This window comes from Oncorhynchus mykiss, chromosome 9 (assembly GCF_013265735.2).
Source record: "Oncorhynchus mykiss isolate Arlee chromosome 9, USDA_OmykA_1.1, whole genome shotgun sequence".
Lineage (NCBI taxonomy): Eukaryota > Metazoa > Chordata > Actinopteri > Salmoniformes > Salmonidae > Oncorhynchus > Oncorhynchus mykiss.
The window spans coordinates 63,863,680-63,881,941 of NC_048573.1; the positions used below are offsets into that span (position 1 = coordinate 63,863,680).

At 43.1% G+C, this 18,262-nt stretch overlaps 1 protein-coding gene across 3 annotated transcripts in view; it reads right to left on the reverse strand.

Moving 5' to 3' along the window:
* Positions 1-324: 324 nt before the first annotated feature.
* Positions 325-18,262, reverse strand: part of LOC110532632 (cAMP-dependent protein kinase inhibitor gamma) — a 35,376-nt gene continuing 17,438 nt past the window's right edge. The window contains exons 1-3 of one of the 3 annotated variants that reach the window (XM_021616701.2): positions 7,243-7,432; positions 1,142-1,326; positions 325-978 (exon numbers count right to left, since the gene is read on the reverse strand). In XM_021616701.2, the coding sequence (XP_021472376.2) occupies positions 896-978; positions 1,142-1,295 (237 nt within the window). In that variant the 5' untranslated portion in view covers positions 1,296-1,326; positions 7,243-7,432 and the 3' untranslated portion in view covers positions 325-895. Of the gene's footprint in view, positions 979-1,141; positions 1,327-1,561; positions 1,585-7,242; positions 7,433-18,262 lie in introns of those variants that run through there. The other 2 variants (XM_036988644.1, XM_021616700.2) reach the window with 2 other exon arrangements.

Sequence of the window (18,262 nt, forward strand, 5' to 3'; positions counted from 1 at the left end):
TCCTGTGACCACTCCAATGTACACTAAACTGCATTAGGAAATATTGATGATAACCTCAAATATTCAACTTCCATCAGCGATGGGTGTCTTTGAACGGGCACATCTTGGCTAACTTCAGTGTTTCAAAAAATCTATAGAAAACTGCACATCTACTTGAACTAAATACATCCCACTAGCAGTATTCTGACCACTGAAAGTACAAATTCTGACCACAGAAAGTAGCTTCACTGAAGAAAATGAAAGACTCCAGGAGTGCCACAGGCAGCAATGGTATTCTGAAGATAAGATCACAGTTGTGCCAACAGCAGAAGTATGCACATACCGTAACAGAAGATACATAAACATTTTATTACAGAAAATAAATGACTATTACAAAAGGTTTCAGAGAACCATCTGAAATAAATATGATACTACAATTATTATTGTGAAACAAAAGGTAAAATAATAAACACAAAATAAATGGCAAACATGATTATAGATTCTGCGTAGCTCGTTTTTGATGATAGGATGAAATATTGTTGTTCCAAACCTAAGAAAGGATAGTGTTCAGTACATCTGGAGAGACATAGATCCAAAGTTTGGTACATTCTCATAGTGATGTGAGAACATTTCCTTTACCACCGTAGCCCAGCAGCATCTCTAGGCCAAGAACAGATGTAGTCCTACTTGTCAACAACTGTTCTGTCAACTACATTTCCCACAATGCCAATTGATAAAGGAGAAGGATCATGCAGCTGGACCAGCAAAGCTCCATCAAAGCTACACAGTGAGAGATGTCATCACTGTTGAGTTAGGAGAGGGGTAGGGTCTAGTCAGGCAGGACATTCAGGAGATCCTCTCTGTCTTATTCTGTCCCTTCTTCTCAGTGTCCCGCTCTCCACTCCTGTGAGGTGGTTTAGGATGGGCCCTCGCCTCCCTGGGCCTCTTGGCTGGTCAACCCTTCACCCTCAGGGGCTGGTGATGCACCAGAGTCTCCTTCTGAAAGATATGGGAAACATGGTCCATTAAAAACAAAGAAAGTGCCCACAAGTGTCAATAGATTGGAGATGGCTTGGGAGAGAAGGCATGAGGTAATGCTGACTAAGTGAATGAAGATGTAGAACACAAACACCTGGCTATATCTATCTATACACACACTCACCCGCCACCTTCAGGTCCAGCCCTTCCATGTCTTTGGTTAATTCACTGGTGCTGGCTGCTGCCCCCTGTCCCTGTATGTCAGGTACTGCGTTCCTGCGGCCTGTACGATCACAGTTGATGAAGTCAGAGTACGGTGTTGTTGTCTCCACATCCATTATCTGTCCATGACCAGACACCTCATTACACCTGCAGAGAGGGATAGGATAGGATTCATTTTAATGTCCCAAGGGGAAAATTGTCTCAGACACCCGGTACTGATGTATACAAAATAGACACTGTACATTACACACATCATGATACACGTCACATACATAATACTTTCCATATTCCCTTATTCTGTCAGTGGCGTACTAACACAGTTCAGCTTTACTTATTGCTGGTTAGGTATTTGATGGACATGAGAATAAATGTGTGTTTATACCTGTTCAACTTACACGTGGGGACCTTACAGCGTCTGTCTGAGGGAAGGAGGGACCCTACAGCGTCTGTCTGAGGGAAGGAGGGACCTGAACTGAAATCATTTCCTGCTCTTGTCTGATGGAGAGGGGGAGGGAGAGGGAGAGCCTTACTGAGGCCAACAAAACAAAGCTGAGCTAAACCAAGCTGGAACTGTGGAAAAAAAGGAAATATAAAATTTGAACCACCACAATTATGTTCAAGTTGACACGACAGTGTGAGGGGTATGACTATCTCAATGTTGAGCCATACAAATAGTCTGTACCATATCCAGAGCTCAGAGTTGACAGTGAAATATTGTCCTTTCTATTTCTGCACAGTGGGCTAATGGCGCTAGCGTCAGAGCTAATTTGCCAACCTAATTACAAGTTATTAAAATAAAATAAAAAACGGAGCGTTGATCAGGGACTCAAACCCTCAAGCCAATCACGCACTTAACTTTGTCTAAAAACTACTCGCATGAACAGTGCAAGCTTACAATACGTTCTTTATGCGTATTAAGACTTTCAAAAGTGCAGAGGCTGACCGGGGGAGAGAGAAAAGAAGAGAGCCTATTGAGCTTAGCACACATTAGCTACTCATTCCTCCCTGCTGGGTCTTCCTCTTCTCAGCTCACATTAGCTACTCATTCCTCCCTGCTGGGTATTCCTCTTCTCAGCTTACATTAGCTACTCATTCCTTCCTCTTCTCCGCTTACATTAGCTACTCATTCCTTCCTCTTCTCCGCTTACATTAGCTACTCATTCCTTCCTCTTCTCCGCTTACATTAGCTACTCATTCCTTCCTCTTCTCAGCTTACATTAGCTACTCATTCCTTCCTCTTCTCCGCTTACATTAGCTACTCATTCCTTCCTCTTCTCAGCTCACATTAGCTACTCATTCCTTCCTCTTCTCAGCTCACATTAGCTACTCATTCCTTCCTCTTCTCAGCTCACATTAGCTACTCATTCCTTCCTCTTCTCCGCTTACATTAGCTACTCATTCCTTCCTCTTCTCAGCTTACATTAGCTACTCATTCCTTCCTCTTCTCCGCTTACATTAGCTACTCATTCCTTCCTCTTCTCCGCTTACATTAGCTACTCATTCCTTCCTCTTCTCCGCTTACATTAGCTACTCATTCCTTCCTCTTCTCCGCTTACATTAGCTACTCATTCCTTCCTCTTCTCAGCTTACATTAGCTACTCATTCCTTCCTCTTCTCAGCTTACATTAGCTACTCATTCCTCCCTGCTCGATCTTCCTCTTCTCAGCTCACATTAGCTACTCATTCCTCCTTGCTCAGTCTTCCTCTTCTCAGCCCACAGTAAATTGGGTCATGGATCTTGCCAGGGACTACAATACTATACAGCTAGCTCATGGTTTCAGGAGAACAGGGGGGTGGAGGAAAAAAAATCTGCTCCAAAAATAAGAGACAATCTGTTCCTTTTAGAAGTAGGGCCTTCCTCTGGAAAAGAGATGAGGAAGACAATCTGGTAGCCGTTTAAACCAGGCCAAACACGGCACTGAACTATTGTTTGAAACAGTAACACGTAGCAAAATCATTTGTATGCCAGGCTACGAATCTGTCAGACAATTATAGGCAGCTGGACAAGTGGACATATCCTACTCTAACAATCAAACACTTCCCTCCCCCTCCAACCGTCATTAAGAATCAGGCATAGCTGGCCCCAAAGCCTCAACATGGCATGGCCAACAGCATTACAAAGACTTGATTAAACATCTGAACATCAACTAGGAGCATAACCAAATCAAATTATATTGGTCACATACAGTAAACATACTTAGCAGATGTTATTGCAGGTGTAGCGAAGTGCTTGTGCTACATAATCTGATAGTCAAGGTCACATGTCCGCACAGATAGGCAACTTGGACAAAGCCCTGAACCACAAAGAATGGAGAAAGAAAGTTGGCAGCCAAAGCTAGGCCTTCTCTCTCATGCATTGACACAATAACCCAGGGTCGGGTGTTTCCCAAATACTTTCACTCACATCACATTCCTTCAGTATCACTCAGAGGAATGGCTTCCTCTGTACAGAATATTATCTACCGTGCCAAATGAGAAGTACCCAGGGTCAGAGTAAAGCAGGGTAGCTGTGCCAAACCAGGGCTGCTTTAGAATGAGCAATGAGCAGAAATGTGCAGATAGTCCCATAGAATTACTAGAATGGCCATTCCCATTCAAGTCAATTAGGTGTACCAGTCAAATGGCCGTGGTCTGAGGAGCTAGGTCCGTTCTCCCCTCCACGAGAGGACAGCACACCGGGAAATGTCACTCAAGTGGAATTGCCCTTATAGCACCATAATGGCATACAGTGGTGCAAGTTAAGCTAATGCACAGCTTTACATTAGAAAAAGAGAGAAACATCCACTCCTCTATTTTCTCTGCAGACAGAAATCCTGTTTTAATGTTCTTTAGACCAACATTACAAACTACCTAATGCAGCTCTGTTTCTTGAATGATGGTCCAGCGTCATTCGGGTTTGGTAGGGGTAGGCCGTCATAAATAAGAATTTGTTCTTAACTGACTTGCCTAGTTAAATAAAAGGTTAAACAACTGATTGGCTCAAACGAATTAAGAAGGAAAGAAATTCCACAAATTAACAAGGCAAACCTGTTAATTGAAATTCATTGCAGGTGACTACCTCATGAAGCTGGTTGAGAGAATGCCAAGAGTGTGCTAAGCCAAATGGTGGATATTTGAAGAATCTCAAATATAAAATATATTTTGATTCGTTTAAGACTTTTATGGTTACTGCATGATTCCATGTGTGTTATTTCATAGTGTTGTCTTCACTATTATTCTACAATGTAGAAAATAGTCTAAATAAAGAAAAACCATTGAATGAGTAGGTGTTATAAAACTTTTGACCGGAGTGTAGATTCAGTCTAGGTATGACAGTATTGCTGACAGTTTTAAAATGCAGTGTATTTGACCTTTAAAATTGTACAACAAAGCTTATTTAGAGGGGAAAAATGTATTTTTAGATATGACTTTTAGGCCGTATCACTCAGCCCTAACTGCAACCAGGTTTACCCTCAGTTCACCACTTGCCTATGGTCTATGGTTGAAGTTTGTTTACCCATAAGTTACAGTTTAAAAGTCAATGGTAACTCAATATATTAGCCAACAGACCGCTTCATAAAGGAGGCTCCTGAAAGGTCCTGAAAAGGGCAGAGCAGGAGAGGAAACTGGACCCAGCTGCAGCTTCTAAACACTACCAAAGGAATGTCACAGGTGTGCTTTCAGCCCAGACAAACTCCTCCTTAATCCTCTACAGGAAATCGCTACACTACAATAAGTAGCCTGTTAGTTTAGCGCCTCTAGACACTAATGTGCATTTACAATGTCCTATGAATCTCTGAACAAGCGGTGATTCTCAGAAAGAGGGTGGGCTTTCATTGGCTCCATAAAGAATATATCACTATTGTAATGTGTGATAGTGTGGAGGGGGGGGGGGGGGGGGCTCACAGATTGGATAAAGGGATTTGTTTACAGTATATGAACATCGGTAGCCTAGCGGTTAGAGCGTTGGGCCAGTAACTGAACGGTTACAGTTTCGAACAGCCGAACCGACAAGGTAATTTTTTCCCCCTATGTGCCCCATGAGCAAGGCACTTAACCCTAATTTGCTCCAGGGGTGCTGTACAACTATGGCTGACCCTGTAAAACCACACTTATAAGGTGTAGGTGACAAAACATCTAAACTCTGAAAAAAAAGAAAATAGCCCTTTTTCAGAACCCTGTCTTTCAAAGATAATTTGCAAAAATCCAAATAACTTCACAGATCTTCATTGTAAAGGGTTTAAACACTGTTTCCCATGTTTGTTCAATGAACCATAAACAATTAATGAGCATGCACCTGTGGAACGGTCGTTAAGACACTAACAGCTTACAGACGGTCGGCAATTAAGGTCACAGTTATGAAAACTTAGGACACTAAAAGGAGGCCTTTCTACTGACTGAAAAACACCCAGGGTCCCTGCTCATCTGTGTGAACGTGCCTTAGACATGCTGCAAGGAGGCATGAGGACTGCAGATGTGGCCAGGGCAATAAATTGCAATGTCCGAACTGTGAGACGCCTAAGACGGCGCTACAGGGAGACAGGACGGACAGCTGATCGTCCTCGCAGTGGCAGACCACGTGTAACAACAACTGCACAGGATCAGTACATCCAAACATCACACCTGCGGGACAGGTACAGGAAGGCAAAAACAACTGCCAGAGTTACACCAGGAACGCACAATCCTTCCATCAGTGCTCAGACTGCCGGCAATAGGCTGAGAGAGGCTGGACTGAGGGCTTGTAGGTCTGTTGTAAGGCAGATCCTCACCAGACATCACCGACAACAACGTTGCCTATGGGCACAAACCCACCGTCGCTGGACCAGACAGGGCTGGCAAAAAGTGCACTTCACTGACGAGTCACGGTTTTGTCTCACCAGGGGTGAAGGTCAGATTTGTGTTTATCGTCAAAGGAATGAGCGTTACACCGAGGCCTGTACTCTGGAGCAGGATTGATTTGAAGGTGGAGGGTCCGTCATGTTCTGGGGCGGTGTGTCACAGCATCATCGGACTGAGCTTGTTGTCATTGCAGGCAATTATGGGGAAGACATCCTCCTCCCTCATGTGGTACCCTTCCTGCAGGCTCATCCTGACATGACCCTCCAGCATGACAAGGCCACCAGCCATACTGCTCGTTCTGTGCGTGATTTCCTGCAAGACAGGAATGTCAGTGTTCTGCCATGGCCAACGAAGAGCCCGGATCTCATTCCCATTGAGCACGTCTGGGACCTGTTGGATCGGAGGGCGAGGGCCATTCCCCCCAGAAATGTCCGGGAACTTGCAGGTGCCTTGGTGGAAGAGTGGAGTAACATCTCACAGCAAGAACTGGCAGATCTGGTGCAGTCCATGAGGAGGAGATGCACTGCAGTACTTAATGCAGCTGGTGGCCACACCAGTTACTTTTGATTTTGACCCCCGCTTTGTTCAGGGACACATTATTCCATTTCTGTTAGTCACAGGTCTGTGGAACTTGTTCAGTTTATGTCTCAGTTGTTGAATCTTGTTATGTTCATACAAATATCTACACATGTTAAGTTTGCTGAAAATAAAAGCAGTTGAAAGTGAGAGGTCCTGTCTTTTTTTGCTGAGTTTATATAAGATAATGTAATAGGACCGCAACACACACACCAACATCATCATCAACAAAAGCCTGTGATCAGCCTGGGAATAAAATGAATATGACTCAGCAGTGCTTTCACTGATCCATTAGGGAGAGAGGCTGGTCCAATTCCACCAGTCTTTTAAATCACTGTGTAATAAGCTCACATTATCTGTAATAACCTGCACAAAGAAACTCCACCTCACTGTCTTCTAAACCCATTAAGGCTGTATCCTGCCCAATTTGGAAACTGTCAACTAATTTCACTGCATTTATTGACAGAGGGGAAAGCTAGGCAGAGGGGAAAGCTATTTTCTGAAATAGGGATGCAAAATAAAACAGGAAACCATGAGCAACCAGCGGAGTAGAAATGGGACACTCAACTGTCCTAACATTCCTGTCCAGCCAAACAACCTTTCTAAAAAAAAAATAATCAAACCATATGGCACATGTTCAGAAAGAAATATGGTAGTTCTCCAGCTTACCAAAATAATCAGCAGTGAAGAGTGTAGCTACACAAACTCCAGTTTTACAGAACCCAGAAGACTGTGTAAAGCAGGCAGCCGTCCATTGAGGCTCTCTCTGGGAAAGAAAGCCAAGTGTGTCTCAGCCATGGCACAGTGCCTCCCTCCACTCCTTCCCTCTTCTAACCCTGGGTGTCAATGAATCACTGGGAGTGTCTGGGTGCTGTCCGTTCTCATGCCTTCAGCAGCTGCTGCCTGCATTGACTACATTGACTACCAGCCCACTCCACAACACTGGGGAGTTGTATTTCCTCCAGACGGCCAGATTAGTATTGTTGTCCTACACGGTTCTTCCGTTTCTTTCATACATAAATAAATAAAACCTTGTCTATTGAACACTGGTGGTGAGTATGTGCCCCAGCTCAGTATATGGGCCTTTCTATGTAAAACTCCCCATGAGCAAGTTCATGGATGCTAAGTCTAGAGTATATTTTTGAGAAATTAAGGCACATACATTTTTCAACCATTTTCCATCCCAAAAATGTGGAATAAACAAAGGCTTTGATTTCTGGTCAAACAGATGGAAAAGGGGCCTTGGAAAAAAATCTAAGTTTAAGAAATATTGCCTAGTGTCTTGTCATTCGGTTACCAAAAACCCACATATTTTAAAATAATCTCCTAAAGACGAAGGATAATCAAAGTTCACAGAAGTAACAAGGCAGACCTATCAATTAGTGTGTTTACTGATAACAATTTGATTTATGATTTAAGTGATTAAAATGCTTCATTCTGTTACCAAATCGGTAATAGAATGAACACTAAACAGAATATTTAAAAAAAAAACTGCAATGTTGATTAAGGGCTTGTAAATAAGCATTTCACTGTAAGGTCGACACCAGTTGTATTCGGCACGTGACAAATACAATTTTATGGACTTTAATATTCATACGAGGCCGCTGGACCTAGGTGTGAAGACTTCATTTCCCCTGATAGTGAGTAGTACAAGTTGTGAGACAGAAAGCTTGCCTGGAGAGAGAACTTCCAGCAGTTTGCGTTTGTCAAGTAAGGAATTCCCCTGACTGACTGAAGGAGAGGAGGGAGGCTGAGGCTCTGACATCTTTGCCAAGTTTTATTTAAACGTGTCACTAGGGCTTTTCAGCACTTTACAACTGCAGCTGCCCTCATTGCTCACTATGTAAATCTCAGCCAAATTGTTCCCATAGCTACAGAGTACAGACCATCAGTAAGGGATAATACACTATTTGATACAATCCATTTTCCCCCTCTTGATGCTGTAGAAACATGTTGAAAGGCAGATACATATAAAATAAAGTGTGTCTAAGTGTTGTTCCCCATCACCAATCCCATCCAGTTGTTGTATATTTCTAACAGCTCAAGGAGAGGTAAAGGTATGACCAAAGCCTGCATAAAACAAAAGCAACTATTAGCATAAAAGTGACAATGAACTGATGAATAAAAACAATAGATAAACGAGCTAGCTTGATGTGTAAAGCTACTTTAAAAAGTGACTGTTAAATCAAAACAAGCCTTAGATGCAGGATAATCTTGACAGGAAGCAGAGCCAACACTTCACAACTGTCAAAAACAACTTGATATTTAATTTGCATTTCTTGAACGATAATTTGAATCATTGTGTGTTGGAAGTGAGTGGTGGCGTGAGCAGAGCAGTAATGGAGTATCAGTAAAAGTGTTTAGTAGCGCAGGCTGTAGCGAGAACATTTTGCACCCGCCATTGACAAGTTCCGTTGGAAATGATCCTACTGTACACAACCCTTCTGCTTTAGGACCTTCGGTTGGAGGATGACATCAGAGGCTTCACCCATCGTCCCTCCCATGACAACTCACCACATCTCAGAAAGTCCTTCATAACTTCCACATGTTCTCAAGGTGCCTATTCAAGTAACTTACTGCTCCCTGAATAACTCACTGCTTCACTGAATAACTTGCTGCTCCCAGGCCAACTGAATAAAAACCTACATAATCTAGGCTACTGTAACACATCAAGTTCAGCCCTGACATCACATCCACTCACGTTGTTTTAAAAATATTCTAAAACCATAGTAGGCCAAGGATCTTTTTATGTATTTAAAGGAGCACAACCTTCATTTTCTTTTTTACCTGAAACGTAATGTGGAAAGAACAGACAGTTCAATATTTATCTTGCTTCACAGGTTCGTCAAGGCAAAGCAGAACCCTACTTGACGCCCAAAACCAGATGGCAAAGTTATCATAAACAAGAATAAATCATGTCACAATACAGGTAAAATACATCCTGTACAGTAGGCGGTCTGTTCTCTACTTGGCATAGTTCAGTGTCTTACAGACTGCCTAAAGCTGGGTCAATATCAACTCCCTGTGGACCAGGTTTAAATGACAATGTATGGTCCATGGTGTCTTCAATGGAACCACACCACATGGCCACAATAGAGTATAGTGGCTTCACACTAAGGCAAAGCATCTCTCTCATACACACACACACTTGAGGGCAAAGCAGCAGATGGTGTCCATGGGTGGAAGTAGCGCTGTAAATGAACTAAAATGAATCATTCCCTTCTACTCTCTTCTCTTGTCCAGAATGCATTAGAGATGTGTGTAGATGACCCCACCCTGTCAGCCAGACACATGACAATGAATGTACTGTAGAAACATGCCCAACCCAGCCTAAACAGTAAGGGGATTCCCCAGTGTGTGTGTGTGTGTGTGTGTAGGACTTCACACATCACAGCTGAGGTGGCATCAGCAGCAGGTGTTAACAGCTTTAGAAGATAACTGCTGCTGTAAACAGTCCAAAGCACTCATCTTCATAATACACACACATTTTGGATTTTGCCCTTTTCCCATGCTGCTAAATCATAATTGTTTTACTATTGTGATAAAGTTGAATCAGGATAAAAATGGTATGTTATTTTCCAGAGACTGTGGGAAAGTAATCCATGAAACCCAGACGTTCTTCTCTCTCCTGGTGCAGAATGAGTTTAGAGGAAAACAAGGCTAATGAGCCAAGACACCCATAAGGTGAGACACGGGAATCTGAAATGGTACTCTATTGCTTATACACATTGGGCTCTGGTTAAAAGTAGTGCACTAGATCCGAAATAGGGTGCCATTTCAGACGCAACCAGGAACGCACTGGGGCGCAGTAGTGGAAAAGTACCCAACTGTCATATTTGAGTAAAAGTAAAGATAACTTAATAGAAAATGACACTAGTACTAGTCGCCCAGTAAAATACTACTTAAGTCTAACATTATTTGGTTTTGAATATACTTAAGTATCAAAAGTAAATGTAATTGCTGAAATATACATATAACTCATGCTGTCTGTGTGTTTGGCAAATCCGCCAGATCAGAGGCAGTAGGGACGACCAGGGATGTTCTCTTGATAAGTGTGTAAATTTGACAATTTTCCTGTCCTGCTAAGCATTCAAAATGTAATGAGTACTTTTCGGTGTCAGGGAAAATGTATGGAGTAAAAAGTACATTATTTTCTTTAGGAATGTAGAAGTAAAATTTGTCTAACATATAAAAGTACAGATACCGCAAAAAAAAACTACCTAAGTAGTACTTGAAATTATTTAGACAGAAGACAGAAGGTACAATGTGCCATTTTTATTTATTTATTTAAGATGTGCTGCATCTTTCTTAGCAGTCTAAACAAACACTGATCAGCACAATGGAATGTTATAAGGCCTACCTAACCATGTTGAAAATGTTCAAGATTAATGTTCAGTATGACATGTATACTCAAAACATTTACTAATATCCTCTTTTGTATACTTTAAAGTAAAAGGCTAAGTTATGAATATGGGTTTATCATGCAGATAATGCTTTGTCTGAGCAGGGTCCATGCTGGTCTCTTCATATCTGTTCACTACCATGGGGAGAGAGGGAGACAAGGGTCATGGTGGTTATGGTGACAGGACCTCATCAATATTAGCTCAAGTCTATTTCTGCTCCCCTATTTAAAAAAAAAATTATAAAAAAGGTCCAATGCAGCTGTTTTTTATCTCAAGATCAAATTATTTCTGGGTAACAATTAAGTACATTACTAATAAATAAAAAAAGTCAAAAAGAAGGTTTGGAACTCTTTCTTATTGGTCTATTAACATATTTACCACCTGGTAATGTCACCAGGCATTCCAACATTCCCTCCCACCAGAACATCATTATCACTTCCGGCGCCGACAGAGATGGCCGCCTCGCTTCGCGTTCCTAGGAAACTATGCAGTTTTTTGTTTTTTTACGTGTTATTTCTTACATTAGTACCCCAGGTCATCTTAGGTTTCATTACATACAGTCGAGAAGAACTACTGAATATAAGATCAGCATCAACTCACCATCAGTACGACCAAGAATATGTTTTTCGCGACGCGGATCCTGTGTTCTGCCTTACAAACAGGACAACGGAGTGGATCCTATGCAGCGACCCAAAAAAACGACTCCGAAAGAGAGGGAAACGAGGCGGTCTTCTGGTCAGACTCCGGAGACGGGCACAGCGCGCACCACTCCCTAGCATTCTTCTTGCCAATGTCCAGTCTCTTGACAACAAGGTTGATGAAATCCGAGCAAGGGTAGCATTCCAGAGGGACATCAGAGACTGTAACGTTCTTTGCTTCACGGAAACGTGGCTTACTGGAGAGACGCTATCCGAAGCGGTGCAGCCAACAGGTTTCTCCACGCATCGCGCAGACAGGAAAAAACATCTTTCTGGTAAAAAGAGGGGCGGGGGCGTATGCCTTATGACTAACGTGACATGGTGCGATGAAAGAAACATACAGGAACTCAAATCCTTCTGTTCACCTGATTTAGAATTCCTCACAATCAAATGTAGACCGCATTATCTACCAAGAGAATTCTCTTCGATTATAATCACAGTCGTATATATCCCCCCCCAAGCAGACACATCGATGGCTCTGAACGAACTTTATTTAACTCTCTGCAAACTGGAAACAATTTATCCGGAGGCTGCATTCATTGTAGCTGGGGATTTTAACAAGGCTAATCTGAAAACAAGACTCCCCAAATTTTATCAGCATATCGATTGCGCAACCAGGGGAGGAAAGACCTTGGACCATTGTTACTCTAACTTCCGCGACGCATATAAGGCCCTGCCCCGCCCCCCTTTCGGAAAAGCTGACCACGACTCCATTTTGTTGATCCCTGCCTACAGACAGAAACTAAAACAAGAGGCTCCCACGCTGAGGTCTGTCCAACGCTGGTCCGACCAAGCTGACTCCACACTCCAAGACTGCTTCCATCACGTGGATTGGGAGATGTTTCGTATTGCGTCAGATAACAACATTGACGAATACGCTGATTCGGTGTGCGAGTTCATTAGAACGTGCGTTGAAGATGTCGTTCCCATAGCAACGATTAAAACATTCCCTAACCAGAAACCGTGGATTGATGGCAGCATTCGTGTGAAACTGAAAGCGCGAACCACTGCTTTTAATCAGGGCAAGGTGTCTGGTAACATGACCGAATACAAACAGTGCAGCTATTCCCTCCGCAAGGCTATCAAACAAGCTAAGCGCCAGTACAGAGACAAAGTAGAATCTCAATTCAACGGCTCAGACACAAGAGGCATGTGGCAGGGTCTACAGTCAATCACGGACTACAGGAAGAAACCCAGCCCAGTCACGGACCAGGATGTCTTGCTCCCAGGCAGACTAAATAACTTTTTTGCCCGCTTTGAGGACAATACAGTGCCACTGACACGGCCTGCAACGAAAACATGCGGTCTCTCCTTCACTGCAGCCGAGGTGAGTAAGACATTTAAACGTGTTAACCCTCGCAAGGCTGCAGGCCCAGATGGCATCCCCAGCCGCGCCCTCAGAGCATGCGCAGACCAGCTGGCCGGTGTGTTTACGGACATATTCAATCAATCCCTATACCAGTCTGCTGTTCCCACATGCTTCAAGAGGGCCACCATTGTTCCTGTTCCCAAGAAAGCTAAGGTAACTGAGCTAAATGACTACCGCCCCGTAGCACTCACATCCGTCATCATGAAGTGCTTTGAGAGACTAGTCAAGGACCATATCACCTCCACCCTACCTGACACCCTAGACCCACTCCAATTTGCTTACCGCCCAAATAGGTCCACAGACGATGCAATCTCAACCACACTGCACACTGCCCTAACCCATCTGGACAAGAGGAATACCTATGTGAGAATGCTGTTCATCGACTACAGCTCGGCATTCAACACCATAGTACCCTCCAAGCTCGTCATCAAGCTCGAGACCCTGGGTCTCGACCCCGCCCTGTGCAACTGGGTACTGGACTTCCTGACGGGCCGCCCCCAGGTGGTGAGGGTAGGCAACAACATCTCCTCCCCGCTGATCCTCAACACTGGGGCCCCACAAGGTTGCGTTCTGAGCCCTCTCCTGTACTCCTTGTTCACCCACGACTGCGTGGCCACGCACGCCTCCAACTCAATCATCAAGTTTGCGGACGACACAACAGTGGTAGGCTTGATTACCAACAACGATGAGACGGCCTACAGGGAGGAGGTGAGGGCCCTCGGAGTGTGGTGTCAGGAAAACAACCTCACACTCAACGTCAACAAAACTAAGGAGATGATTGTGGACTTCAGGAAACAGCAGAGGGAACACCCCCCTATCCACATCGATGGAACAGTAGTGGAGAGGGTAGCAAGTTTTAAGTTCCTCGGCATACACATCACAGACAAACTGAATTGGTCCACTCACACAGACAGCATCGTGAAGAAGGCGCAGCAGCGCCTCTTCAACCTCAGGAGGCTGAAGAAATTCGGCTTGTCACCAAAAGCACTCACAAACTTCTACAGATGCACAATCGAGAGCATCCTGGCGGGCTGTATCACCGCCTGGTATGGCAACTGCACCGCCCTCAACCGTAAGGCTCTCCAGAGGGTAGTGAGGTCTGCACAACGCATCACCGGGGGCAAACTACCTGCCCTCCAGGACACCTACACCACCCGATGTCACAGGAAGGCCATAAAGATCATCAAGGACATCAACCACCCGAGCCACTGCCTGTTCACCCCGCTATCATCCAGAAGGCGAGGTCAGTACAGGTGCATCAAAGCTGGGACCGAGAGACTGAAAAACAGCTTCTATCTCAAGGCCATCAGACTGTTAAACAGCCACCACTAACACTGAGTGGCTGCTGCCAACACACTGACACTGACTCAACTCCAGCCACTTTAATAATGGGAATTGATGGGAAATGTAAATATATCACTAGCCACTTTAAACAATGCTACCTTATATAAATGTTACTTACCCTACATTATTCATCTCATATGCATACGTATATACTGTACTCTATATCATCGACGGTATCCTTATGTAATACATGTATCACTAGCCACTTTATACTATACTATGCCACTTTGTTTACATACTCATCTCATTTGTACATACTGTACCCGATACCATCTACTGTACCTTGCCTATGCTGCTCTGTACCATCACTCATTCATATATCCTTATGTACATATTCTTTATCCCCTTACACTGTGTACAAGACAGTAGTTTTGGAATTGTTAGTTAGATTACTTGTTATTACTGCATTGTCGGAACTAGAAGCACAAGCATTTCGCTACACTCGCATTAACATCTGCTAACCATGTGTATGTGACAAATAAAATTTGATTTGATTTGATTTGAACAGCCTGACATTTCAGGTGGTATTCTCAAACAGCTCTTACTCCTAATTATCATAATTTTTACAGTTCAATGTCATCTTGGTAAGCAACTCCACTGTATATTTGGCCTTGTATTTTAGGTTATTGTCCTGTTGAAAGGTGAATTTGTCTCCCAGTGTCTGTTGGAAAGCAGGCTGAACCAGGTTTCCTCTAGGATGTCACCTGTGCTTAGCTATATTCTGTTTATTTTTATCTCCTCCAAAAAACTCCTTAGTCCTGGCCGATGACGAGCATACCCACAAGATGATGCAGCCAATTCCAAGCTTGAAAATATGAAGAGTGGGTCTCGGTGCTTTGTTGTATTTTCTCCAAACATAACTATTCAGGACAAAAAGTTCATTTCTTTGCCCCATTATTTGCAGTTTTACTTTAGTGCCTTATTGCAAACAGGATGCAAGTTTTGGAATATTTTTATTCTGTACAGGCTTCCTTCTTTTCATTCCATCATTTAGGTTAGTATTGTGGAGTAACTACAATGTTGCTGTTCCATCCTCAGTTTTATCCTATCACTTTAACTCTCTAACTGGTTTAAAGTCACCATTGGCCTCATGGTGAAATCCCTGAGCGGTTTCCTTCCTCTCCGGCAACGGAGTTAGGAAGAACGCCTGTATATTTGTGGTGACTGGGTGTATTGATACACCATCCAAAGTGTAATTAATAACTTCACCATGCTCCAAGGGATATTCAACGTCTGCTTTTTTTATACCCATCTTCCAATAGATGCCCTTCTTTGCAAGGTATTGAAAAACCTCCCTGGTCTTTGTGGTTGAATCTGTGTTTTGAAATTCACTGCTCGACTGAGGGACCTTACAGATAATTGTATGTGTGAGGTACAGAGATGAGATAGTCAATCAAAAATCATGTTAAACACTATTATTGCACACACATTTAACTTAGTGACTTGGTATGCTAATTTTTACTCCTGAACTTGTTTAGGCTTGCTATAACAAAGGGATGGAATACTTATTGCCTCAAGACATTTCACCTGTTCATTTATTTGTAAAAAAATATGTGCAAACATAATTACACTTTTACGTGATGGGATATTGTGTGTAGGCCATTGGCACAATCTCAATTTAATAAATTCAGGCTGTAGTGTGGAAAAAGTTTAGGGGTGTGAATACTTTCTGAAGGTACTGTATATAAAACACAGGAAAATGTTGAACTGCACTGGGCCTTTAACAACATAGGACCTTAACAGGACAGGAAGCAGGTGGGTTATCAGGTCCACTTCTTTATGGTATTTTCCTTGTGTGTACGATCAGAGCTAAAATCTAAAAAAAGGATGTGAGAGACTGAACAGACTGGAACGGGACCACCATTGCTCACATCTACTAAGCATAAACAGGGGAGGGAGGAGATAATGCATGTTTATTGTGATTGTGGCTAGGGCTGTGACTGTCATCACATTTTGTCAGCCGGTGATTGTCAAGAAAATAACTGCCTGTGTCACGGTAATTGACCGTTAATTAACATCAACACATTTAGCATCTCCTAGCGTCCATTCATAGCCAACAAGCCACTGATGCAGACCTTAAGAACATCTACAATTTAAAAAGTCTAATAAAGCCATGTAATAAAGCCTACACCATCACAATAAATCCATTATTTATTTTGACAGGTCTAAAGAAACATGATATGAAGAAAATGTAGTCTATTTCAGAAAAACAGAATAGCATACACTGAATTGTCCTTATTTTAGGCCCTGATCTGGCTATGCCATATGGCTGTGGGCTACACTAATTAATTTAGTAGACAAGATTTGCTTCGAATTCCATAGCATTATTTTATAGTATGAAGAATACAATTGAACATAGCGATATAAAAAACGATTTGAGGGAGTGCGCACATGCGGCTATTCTGTGTTGAGCGGTTAACCATGAATTAAGTTCCCCTATGCTCTTAATTTTGAGTTATAATGTAACTTTAGTTGTGATAAACATTGGGCTATATCTTATGATTTTAATACATTGTAAGGCTGCATGATGCGACTAATGATGATTTGAAAAGTCACATGAAAGGCAGGAGCTCTGCTTTGTTTTTTGTGCAGGCTGTACACACGTCATCAGTCTCTCAATCACAATTTGACAAACACTTGATAATGCCTCGAATTTCGCGGCGGCATCCCCTTTGGGTGTCTAATGCCCCCTAAAAACAAACATGCCTTTTGCGGCCGGGGGCCGCTGTGCCCTTGGGCTGATAATAATAATTATAATTCCCTTCTCCTGGCTGTGTGCTCCGAAGCACCTTTCACTCACATGTCTCTCCGTCCCTTGATCGGGACTTTCTCACAGGCTACAAGTGAAGATAAAAACGTCAGGGACGCAGCGGATTTAGAATGGACCACTATTATGCACCTGTTCCAAAACAGGGGCAATATATACAGTGGGGCAAAAAAAGTATTTAGTCAGCCACCAATTGTGCAAGTTCTCCCACTTAAAAAGATGAGAGGCCTGTAATTTTCATCATAGGTACACTTCAACTATGACAGACCAAATGAGGCTCCTCTGTCCTCCACTCATTACCTGTATTAATGGCACCTGTTTGAACTTGTTATCAGTATAAAAGACACCTGTCCACAACCTCAAACAGTCACACTCCAAACTCCACTATGGCCAAGACCAAAGAGCTGTCAAAGGACACCAGAAACAAAATTGTAGACCTGCACCAGGCTGGGAAGACTGAATCTGCAATAGGTAAGCAGCTCGGTTTGAAGAAATCAACTGTGGGAGCAATTATTAGGAAATGAAGACATACAAGACCAGTGATAATCTCCACACTACGCCACCAGGGACTCAAATCCTGCAGTGCCAGACGTGTCCCCCTGCTTAAGACAGTACATGTCCAGGCCCATCTGAAGTTTGCTAGAGAGCATTTGGATGATCCAGAAGAAGATTGGGAGAATGTCATATGGTCAGATGAAACCAAAATATAACTTTTTGGTAAAAACTCAACTCGTCGTGTTTGGAGGACAAAGAATGCTGAGTTGCATCAAAGGACACCATACCTACTGTGAAGCATGGGGGTGGAAACATCATGCTTTGGGGCTGTTTTTCTGCAAAGGGACCAGGACGACTGATCCGTGTAAAGGAAAGAATGAATGGGGCCATGTATCGTGAGATTTTGAGTGAAAACCTCCTTCCATCAGCAAGGGCATTGAAGATGAAACGTGGCTTTCAGCATGACAATGATCCCAAACACACCGCCCGGGCAACGAAGTAGTGGCTTCGTAAGAAGCATTTCAAGGTCCTGGAGTGGCCTAGCCAGTCTCCCGATCTCAACCCCATAGAAAATCTTTGGAGGGAGTTGAAAGTCCGTGTTGCCCAGCAACAG